The sequence below is a fragment of the Camelina sativa genome, chromosome 5 (genome assembly GCF_000633955.1).
Source record: "Camelina sativa cultivar DH55 chromosome 5, Cs, whole genome shotgun sequence".
In the NCBI taxonomy this organism is placed as follows: Eukaryota; Viridiplantae; Streptophyta; class Magnoliopsida; order Brassicales; family Brassicaceae; genus Camelina; species Camelina sativa.
In genome coordinates this window covers 9,772,308-9,782,634 of record NC_025689.1, presented here as the reverse complement: position 1 = coordinate 9,782,634, position 10,327 = coordinate 9,772,308, and the positions used below count along the sequence as shown (strand labels likewise).

Genomic DNA, 10,327 nt, shown 5'->3' with positions numbered 1-10,327 from the left:
TTCGCCAACTATGCCAAGCGCCTTGGATTTCAACAGAGCATCTCTGATGCTTCCTTGTTTGTCTACGACCATGGAGCTGATATTGCTTATCTCCTCTTGTATGTGGATGATATTGCTCTCACCGCTTCCTCCACGTCTCTCCTTGATACGATTATTCGCTCTCTCAGCAAGGAGTTCGAAATGACAGACCTTGGCCAACTACACCACTTTCTCGGCATTACCTTCACTCGTAGTAACACTGGCCTCTTTCTTCATCAACGCAACTATGCCACAAACATCATTGCTCGCGCCGGCATGAGCAATTGCAAACCTTGTCTTACTCCGGTCGATACACACGGTAAGCTAGCTGAAGACGATGGGCCTCCGGTTGCTGATCCGACGTTATATCGTAGTCTCGCTGGAGCATTGCAGTACTTGACGTTCACAAGACCTGATATCTCGTTTGTTGTTCAACAAATTTGTCTCTTCATGCATGATCCCTGGGAGTCGCATTTCCATGCGTTGAAGCGCATTCTTCGGTATCTTCAGGGAACTCTCAATCACGGGCTCCACTTCTATAAGAACTTTGCAACTACTCTCCCTGCTTATTCAGATGCTGCTTATGTCTCACCGAACTCTGCCGACTCACTAACCGCCTACTCCGATGCCGACTGGGCGGGCTGCCCATCTACACGAGGTTCTACGTCGGGGTTCTGCATATTTCTTGGTGACAATCTTATTTCTTGGTCATCTAAACGGCAACCCACCATTTCTCGTTCTCGTGCGGAAGCATAATACAAGGGCGTGGCTAATGCGGTCTCCGAAGCTACTTGGCTACGGAATCTGTTTCTTGAGCTTCGTGTTCCGTTAAACAGAGCTACCGTGGTCTACTGCAACAATATCAGCGCTGTGTATCTCTCTTATAATCCCGTCAAACATCAACGCACTAAGCATATCGAAAGTGACATTCACTTTGTTAGGGAGAAAGTTGCTCTTGGTCAAGTCCGCGTTCTTCATGTTCCTTCTGCGTATCATTATGCTGATATTTTTACAAAGGGTCTTCCTTCTCCCTTGTTTCTTGATTTCCGGTCAAGCCTGAGCATTCGACCACCCAACGCTCCGAAAGCTCCGACTGTGGGGGAGTGATAGAATAGATATATGGCAACATTTTTAATATTGCATTGTATAGAATATTCTCGATACATAACCCTAGTTGTACACACTATATATAGTTGTCATATATGTGATGATACTCCTCACAGAGATTACCCTAATATCTTACATTTATTAGTGGTATTTATGTCTTTTTAAGTAGAGGTTGTGGCATTGTGGAAAAGAAAAAGAAAAAGTTGCATTTTGACTAAAGTGTTTTACTGTTCATGGCATTTTTATTAATTAACTCTTGTTGAAATAACTTCACATACATAAACTAATTCAACATATAAAAATTTTATTTTAAAATATAAGATTTACAAAATTTTGTATAAAATAAAATTTAACCAGTGTTATAGCACATATACTTATCTAGAATCATTAACAATATAAAACTTACAAAATAGGTATCTGTTTCAAGCCATCATATTTAGCATATGACTAGATAATAACCCGTGTTGTTGCACAGAGTAAAATTTTTGTTTGAAATATTACATTTGTAAATATATTTATTTAGTATAATATTTATAATACAAACTTATACTGGTTTGAATTCATCAAGTTATGAAAGTTTAAAATAGTAATCGTTTCACAATAAATTTTAGATTGACATGATGGTGGATCTGGATAGTTAGTGAACCAAATTAGTGATCGTTAGATTTGTATCAAAATCTTGAATCATCAAATCATATAAAAATTGCAAAAACTTAAAATTTCATGAACCGGATAATTTAAATAAAATTGGTTACCCAATCAAACCCGTTTGCTAAGCCATTCCACAACGGGTTTAAATATTTTGAGCCATAAAATATCTTTGCATCCGTCCCGCTTGAATTTATGAGATCCACGTGGGTTATACATGTATTTCAATAAATCATTTTTCTAATATATAAAATATATTTAAAACTTAAACTTAATTAATATTAATAAATTTAAGTGATAAATTTTTTAAGAATAACACATTTATTTTTTTGTCAAAAACACAATGACATATAGTTATAAATAATAAATCCAAATGAGGCTAAATAGCTAAATGTGTCTCGAGCTCTCTGGAGGCAATACATCAGCTTTTTCAAGAGAGTGCTTCTTTATTAATATATAGGGGATTTATTGCATAATGTTTTATCCAAAAAAACTTTTAGAAACAATCATATAAATTATATTTTATATAAAAATTATAATATAAATAAAATGAATTTCAACTCGTGCTCTTAATCTAATATATATTAATTCTTAATTATAAGCATATTGTTCAGTCCATTTTCGGGCTGTCTGATCAAATTTGAATCTATCATTCTTAAACTGCTCTCCAATCTCAGGTACAAGAGGATCATCTGGGTTTGGGGCCGCCAATAGTGCACTTATGGATAGGAGCGCCTGTTGTTTATATATTAACAAAATTAACATAAATAATACTTAAATGATGAAAAACAATGAAAGATAACGAGAAAGCACAAAGTGAACAATATAAAACAAAATATTTGAGTCGAGTTTTTGAACCTTTTCAACGGTGAGAGAAGGAGTCCACTTGTCTTTAAGAATGTCAAGACAAATCGATCCATTAGAATTGATATTTGGATGGTAAATCCGAGTTTCGAAAGTAAACTATATATCAAAAAAAAAAACGTAAAACATATTTACTTTTGTAGTTAAAAACAAAAGTTAATCTCTATCAAAATACAATAATTTTATAAATATATAACCTACCTTGGGTGGTTTAAAAGGATAGTCATTAGGAAACTCAATGCGGATCTGAAAGATGCCACCAACATAGGGAGTACCCTGGGGTCCGTAAATCGTCGTCTTCCATTTGAATACATTTGTTTCTTCTGTACCTTTTGTTTCTATACCTATATTGATACATATCACCAACAAACAATATTATTATAGTTGACACCCAGAAAAATTCTAATAGTTTACGTATAAGTGTGGTTGTGATTACAAACAAGTTATTTACATTAAGAAATGTGAATACAATTTATTTATATAATGTAGAGAGAGAAAACAAAAACTACTAACCAATACTGTACAAAGAGTGTTTGGATTTCATGTCCTTGAGTTCCTTCTGAATTCGCTGTGTTGCTCTAGCCTTCACCGACATTTTTTTCAATTACTCACCAAACTATATATATATACCTTTGCATAAAATGAAATAAGTTGTTAGTATGATGGTGTTACAAATTGTGAAGTAGAAATTATTACAATATATCAAATTGTTAAAATAGATAAAAATCAATCGCTTACTAGGAAGATGTTAGTATGGATTGTGTTGTAATAAAATGGAAGGGTATTGGGCTATATATAGTTTCAGAAAATTGACACAATAAATGTCTTCATAATTATGTAATCACTATTAATAGTATAATATCTTTTTATAGTATCTCTGCTTTTAAGTATTGTCTACATGCATGATAAAAACAAATATTGCGTATACAAACCGAAATTTTTAACCATTAATGGTATTTGATTAATTGTTTTAATTATTTTTTAGGAAATTTAAATAAAACTATGTACTATTAGTTATAAAAAAACCAGCGTGCAAAATTTATCAGATTTGATTAGCTAACAACAAAAAAAAATACTTTATCCAAAAAAAAGGGCTAAATTGTTAACACTACTGCTTTCTAGACTAATAGTCTAATACTGTATTATGTTTTCAAAAAGGCAAAGGAAAATATTATGAAAAATTCTGAAATTTAAGTGGAAAAAGCAATCTAAGATCAAATTGGAATCTCATACACTAAATGAAAATATATAATTTAAACAGATATTATTCAATAATGAAGAAGTCATTGTATAGTTATTTATAAATTGTCTAAACCTAAATTTTGTGTGTTTTCATTACCTTTGGTATTGTTGCACCAAACTTTTTTCTGAAAAAAAAAGGTTGTGGAAACTCGGACCATAACATAATCAACCACAAAAGTGAGAAGGTGACTTGTTCCCAATGCTGTCACTGCCACTTTGGACCGAAGGGCGGAACCAGAAAAAATTATTAGTGGTGGCAGATTGTCAACAAATAGGATCGAACACTCAACCTTGCACAGATATTAGTTTGTTCTCAAGCCATTTTGCCACATAACTTCTTTTACATAATGTAAAAAAAATTTCGTTTTCAAATATTACTGGTGGCAGCTGCCACCACAACCCATAACGTCGGTCCGCCGACCGTGTGCGGATGAACTGCGAATGCATTTATTAATTGTGGGAGCCTTGGACACACTGCTAAAATTTGTCGGGACAGACGGCAGAACAACTTATTCTAAAGGTGACTTGTTATCGTTGTGGTCCTTGCAGACAAACGGGGCACCATGTCATGTCTTGTCCTAGGATTCGTCAATTATCTCCTCCTCATGATCACCCTGTAGTTATACTTCCATCTAAACGCCAAGCTCAAACTGCTACAGGATCAATGCATTGGATGCACCAACATTTAGTGGTGGAAGCAAGGACTCTATCTCGGGTAAAGGAAACAAGGACATTTAGAATAAGAAGAAAACCAACAAAGATGAGGAATATGACTTCAGCCGATTCCAAAATGAGTTAGCTATTCTTCTTTGGTTTTATATTTACGTTTATAATACATTAGGTGTTTGTGGACGGATAAAGATTATCGATGGCCCTGTCCGTTTCCGAAATGAACAACACATTTGGGCGACTACAGAAAAAAAAAACACTTTTATGTCTGGTGTTGCTAAAGTAAAAAACCAGAGACAAATGTGTTAGACGTTGATTCCATATCGACACATAACTCAAAATATATTCTAGATGAATAGATGAGCGATGCTGATGTTTCGTTACACTAACTTAGAATTTGTGATCTAAGAATGGCAAAAAGCGGTACACGTTGATCATAAAGGGATCTCAACAGAAATGAAATAATCTGGTTCTTACAAAATTACATAGAGAAGGAGATCAGAAAACTTTGAACATTCAAGAAACAGACAGATCCTATACTTTCACAATAGAATTAAACCGCAACATTGGGCGCCGCTGGATACTCTTCATACCCTGTGATCCATGTGATTCTAATCCTTGTATTTGGCTGCAAAATCAAGTCAGAAAATGACAATGTAAATGTCATTCTCTGATGCTTTTTCGGATTGTAACACTACATAGTTCGATTTTCAAAGAAGATGACTTTCAGCAAAATAGTAAGCAGATTTATTAACAATGTACCTGTCGGTGACCAATATATCTTCGGTACTTCTTCTTAGGCTTGTACTTGAAGACAACCACCTTATCATCCAGACCCTGCAACAACAAAAGACATTCCAGTTATTCCAGTTTAGAGGCAAACAATACAGTCGGAAAAAAAAAAACCACCAATTAGAAATTGAAGGAAGCATTTCTATTGATTTACCTGATTTTCCACTACGGCATGTACAGTGGCATTGGTCACAACTGGTTTGCCGATGTAAGTGTGTGTCTTTGTGCCAACAAGCAACACTTTATTAAGAACAATCTGCAGAAAAGAAACCAAAAGAGCAAGCTTAACAGATGTTAATAACATAGACAAAAAGAGCAAGCTTAACAGATGTTAATAACAAGCCACACAGTTTACTCAATCTTCCATGGTTGCACCATCATTTCATAGACATATCAGTTCATTTCATTTCACAGAAATTTGACAACGAAAAACCCCTTGACTAAAAGGAATGTGCATATTACCTGATCATCGACATTTGCATCTTTCAGCCTCTGAGTGTAAAGATATCTCCCTGGAAACACTATGTACTGGCGTCCACCAACCTATCCAAATAAAGAGAACAACGCTAAATTCAATAAGATATAGCAAAGGAGAGAAGCAAAATTCATAATAACAAAGGTAAACTCTAAATCTTGAGAGTGATATCCCCACAAGAACACAGTCTCTCATCATAATCAAACTCTAAATTAACCAAAATGAACTCATAAAAAACAACCAAAACTACTTGCAAATGCAGCTCTCACTAAGGAGGATTCATCATTCATTAGGCCACAAAACACAGTCTCTAAATATCAAATCACTAAAACAGATTCAAAGCAAACTCATCAAAATCAACCAAAACTCATCAAAATCAGAAAGTCTCAAACCTAACATCAAAGCAAATGATTATGGTATCCAATGTAGACATATGAACAGCTGGATGATACAAAACACCATTGCATACATCATCATATTCTGGAGAATGTGGTATGGAACATTCGATCCTTCTCCATGACAGTTCTCCTGTTCACAAAGTCAGAACTTGCTGCTCTTCAGACACCACATCTTGTCCCCCATAATTTAACGAGGTCATGGACAATACCTTGTATTGTTTGCCAATTGGATCATACCCGAAATAGCTCACCACTCCAATCCTCCTCCTCGTATTCACTTTGGGTAAGGTCAAGGATTGTCTAGTACTAGGGTTGCATATCACTTACACCTTATGCTTCTTCCCTTGAAAGATCCTACAAGGTAATAATTCGTGCAAGTTGCATGGAGTGGAGTGAAATTTTTGTTTGAGTTATTACATTTGTAAATATATTTATTTAATATAACATCAAAACTTATATTGTTTTGAATTCATCAAGTTTATGAAAGTTTAAAATAGTAATCGTTTCACCAAAAAATTTAAATTGACATGATAACGGATCTGGATAAAATGTGAACCGAATTAGCGATCATTAGATTTTTTTATCAAAATCTTGAACTACCAAATCAGATAAAAATTGCAAAAAACTAAAATTATATTAACCAGAAAATTTAAATAAAATTGTTAATCCGATCAAACCCGTCCGCTAAGCCAACCCGCAACGGGTTTAAAAATTTTTGAGCCGCAAAATATATTCACATCCTCTCGCTTGAATTTGTGAGATCCGATGCATTTCAATTAATCATTTTTTAATATATAAAATATATTTAAAGGTTAAACTTAATTAATATTAATAAAGTTATGTGATAAAGTTTTTAAGAATAACACATTTTTTTTTTCAAAAACACAATGTCATATAGTTGTAAATAATAAATCTAAATGTATCTAAATAGTTAAATATATTTCGAGCTCTCTGGTGGCGACACATCAGCTTTTTCAAGAGTGTGCTTCTCTATTAATATACAGGGGATGATCTCTAAGAAAGACCAAACCTCTCATAGGAGTGAAACTTTCAAATATAAATTCATACGTAATTTTCATGCGATAAGTGGCGACTACATGATGAGGCGACTTCTCATCCGGATTTTGAGGCTGAGATGAGGAGAAGAAACAAACCTCACCCTTGTTTTGATATATTTTTTTGTTTGTTGATATATTTACTGTTATATATTTATCTCAAGTTTACATATTTACGTATTCAATTTATCATATTTTTTTTACATACTTATCTCAGAAATATTGTAAGGCTATATTTCTGAGCATTCTCTAAGATTTCTTCCTCAAGATTGTGCTTCGCAGTCTAGACAATACACTTTCATAGGGTCTAATACTCGTGTCTGTCTCTGCCTAGAACGGTGCCTTGGATTATATGGACCAAAAGCGGTGTTTAAAAAAAGGCCTTAATCTTTTTTCTAAAAAATAACCAACATACTTCTAAAACATAACTTTTCTTCTATTTTGTGCTACAAAATCATTAACCAAACTCTAATAGTGATCGGAGAAGTGAGAAATTACTCTAATTTATTTTAATTTTAGTTTCTAATTGAAGTCTTCTTTTTTGGTATCTCTATAACCATCGTTGCTCTCTTTTTGCTTTTACCATTGTTATATGAGGGTTTCTACTTCTTAGTGTGGGATATTTTCTGTGTATGACGCTGTAACAAATAAATATAGTTTCATTGCTTATTCTTAGACATAAGAGCATTATTCTTTATTCAATATAAACCATATAAACCCCACATAAAACCACATCACTTTGTTTGACCATTACAATAAGATAATACGAATCTCTCTGCAGAGACTGCCTCCATAGCTAGCGAGCTCCTATGGACCTGCAAGACGAGGAGCAAATGATGCTGAACCCATTGCTGCGGAACCTGAGCTAGCTCTTATGAGTGCACGAGAAAGCACACAAAAATGAAGCTTGAAATCATAAGGATCCCAATATATTCCAACCACATCGCCTGCCTTCAGAGCTCTTCTCACCACAAAATCCTTATGTCATCCATTGAGGAGAATATAGCTTGGGATAGTCGTGCCATTTCATAAGAACCAGGTTGTGCATAGTAGAAGTGTCGTCATCAAACGCGTCGACTGTTAAGCCAGGGCCTTCTTCGTGTACTACCCTTTGATCAGACACAGCTGGAAGATACCTCATAATGTCGCTACGTACAAAGCTTTTGGTTAGAAAAAGATTGTTGACATAGCTATGATCGCTTACGATTATTTCTGTTGGAACTGCAATTTTCTGTAAAATTTGCAGGTTTTGGGACAATGATTTCCGGCGACTTTCCGGCCAAATTCCGGCCAAATGACTGATCGGAATTGTCTGGTCGATAGTGCAATGGAAAGCTGGTAACGAGTACTACAAGATGGTAAACTCATACGTCCAAAACGGAGTTGATTTGAATGAGAAATAAGAGTGTGAAGTGAGCTACTTGGGATGGTTTAGGAAATATCCCACATCGGAAATATAACTGATTTTTCACTCATATATATATATATAGTTTCACACTCTTCTAGTTTCAAAAGTGTGTAGAAGGAAGAGGGAAGGTTCCCACACGCGAACCGAACCGGGCCGAGCATGGATGCGGGACGGGCGGACGCGGGGCGGGCCGGGCCGGGCCGGGCTGGTTGTGGATGCGGGCTGTGGTCTCTTGGGCTTTTGGGTTTTTGGGCTTTTTGGCTCTTGAGACTGCTATAGGCCCATTTAAATTTTTGGAAAGACTTGGTGTGAACTCCAAGCAAACTTGGACAGCATTCCGAGAATATTCACTGAATATTTTCTTGAGAGCTCCCTCCTTCCACTATATATAGAGACATAACCTCTCATTATTTTTCACACACAAAAACATAAACACTCCTTCCTCTGAAGATCTCTCTCCCTCTCTCTTGCTTAGTCCAAGTAAGTTCTTAGTTTAGTAGTCTCGAGAGTATAACGTAGATCTGTTTGCTTGAGTTCTATTACTGGTGTGCTACGGTAATAGTTCGTGATTGGTTGTATCCTGAGATTCATAAATCGTGATTGTCCGAAAGCACTTACGGCCGATTTATTGAATTAAGGAAAGAGATATCATATCTCGCCTCCGTGATTTATTTACTGCTTTATATTATGCTGTTGTAATTCGTTTCTGATTTCGTTAATTTAAATATAATTCGCATATTTTCTCAATTCGATTTTTGCGCTCCTAACAGTCTTAATCCAATAAATCCGCTTTCTGCTTATCGCTTTAAACGGATTGAGAATTTTTCGAGTTTTTTATTTATTTTAAAAACGATTTCAAAATCTTCTGAAAAACTGTTTCTGCTTTCATCTTTCGGTGCTTACGCAGAAAGTTTTTGAAGAACGCTTTTACTTTAATTATTTCTTCTCTACTCTCTCTGGTTTCCACGAACGCTCTTAATTGAGTGAGTTTGTGAAACAAGTTTCTGCAAACGCTTGTTAAGCGAGTTTGCAAAACTAATTCAGTGTAATTTAATTACTTGAATTGTTTGATTAATATATTAATCAGATCTGTTTATTGTGAAACAGAAAAATGTCTGGAGACAACACCAACAACGTTGACGGTGATAGGGTTCCTGCAACCCCTGTTGAAACTCCTGCGGAGTTGGCTTTTCGCCTTGCTAAAGAACTTGAAAAGACGAAGCTTACCGATTTGGGTATGGAAAACGTGCGCCGAAATCTGTTCGGTAATGGATCAACCCACATGGGAATACCACCTTCGGCTTCCCAAGGGATGATGCCAGATAAGTTCGATGGCAAAGCTGGGTTCAAAACGTGGCAAAACAAGATGCGCTACTACTTGGCCAATGCTTCCACAAGGTGACACTGACGTGTATGTGGTTAGAAGTATGGATAGTTGGGCTCAAGGAGACTACTGTTGCAAAGGTCAGATTCTGAACCGTTTGGTCAATGATCTGTATGACCTCTACAGTATGTACAAGACTTCAAAAGCATTGTGGCTAGCTTTGGAGACCAAGTACAAGACTGATGAGTCTGGGATGCAGAAATTCTCAACTACGAAGTTCCTGAACTTCAAGATGGTGGATTCCAAACCAATTATGGAACAAGTGGA

At 35.5% G+C, this 10,327-nt stretch overlaps 2 protein-coding genes across 2 annotated transcripts; both read right to left on the bottom strand.

Moving 5' to 3' along the window:
• On the bottom strand, window positions 2,365-3,232 carry LOC104788702 (probable ubiquitin-conjugating enzyme E2 31). The gene is made up of 4 exons (XM_010514489.1): window positions 3,151-3,232; window positions 2,839-2,981; window positions 2,632-2,736; window positions 2,365-2,508 (listed from the first exon to the last, which is right to left on the bottom strand). The coding sequence occupies exons 1-4, from the start codon at window positions 3,230-3,232 to the stop codon at window positions 2,365-2,367; spliced, it is 474 nt and encodes a 157-aa protein (XP_010512791.1).
• On the bottom strand, window positions 5,079-8,409 carry LOC104788701 (50S ribosomal protein L21, chloroplastic-like). Its single transcript, XM_019245257.1, has 5 exons — window positions 8,305-8,409; window positions 5,803-5,883; window positions 5,495-5,596; window positions 5,311-5,385; window positions 5,079-5,176 (listed from the first exon to the last, which is right to left on the bottom strand). The coding sequence occupies exons 1-5, from the start codon at window positions 8,407-8,409 to the stop codon at window positions 5,102-5,104; spliced, it is 438 nt and encodes a 145-aa protein (XP_019100802.1). The 3' UTR covers window positions 5,079-5,101.

Excerpts from the sequence above, each read along its gene's own strand:
- LOC104788701 (XM_019245257.1), bottom strand. The coding sequence starts at position 8,409 with ATGAGGTATCTTCCAGCTGTGTCTGATCAAAGGGTAGTACACGAAGAA. Across the intron at positions 5,884-8,304 it reads CTTCTACTATGCACAACCTG|GTTGGTGGACGCCAGTACAT; the intron begins GTTCTTATGAAA and ends TTATTTGGATAG. Across the intron at positions 5,386-5,494 it reads ATGCCGTAGTGGAAAATCAG|GGTCTGGATGATAAGGTGGT; the intron begins GTAAATCAATAG and ends TTGTTGTTGCAG.
- LOC104788702 (XM_010514489.1), bottom strand. The coding sequence starts at position 3,232 with ATGTCGGTGAAGGCTAGAGCAACACAGCGAATTCAGAAGGAACTCAAG. Across the intron at positions 2,982-3,150 it reads ACACTCTTTGTACAGTATTG|GTATAGAAACAAAAGGTACA; the intron begins GTTAGTAGTTTT and ends GTATCAATATAG. Across the intron at positions 2,737-2,838 it reads ATCCTTTTAAACCACCCAAG|TTTACTTTCGAAACTCGGAT; the intron begins GTAGGTTATATA and ends TTTGATATATAG.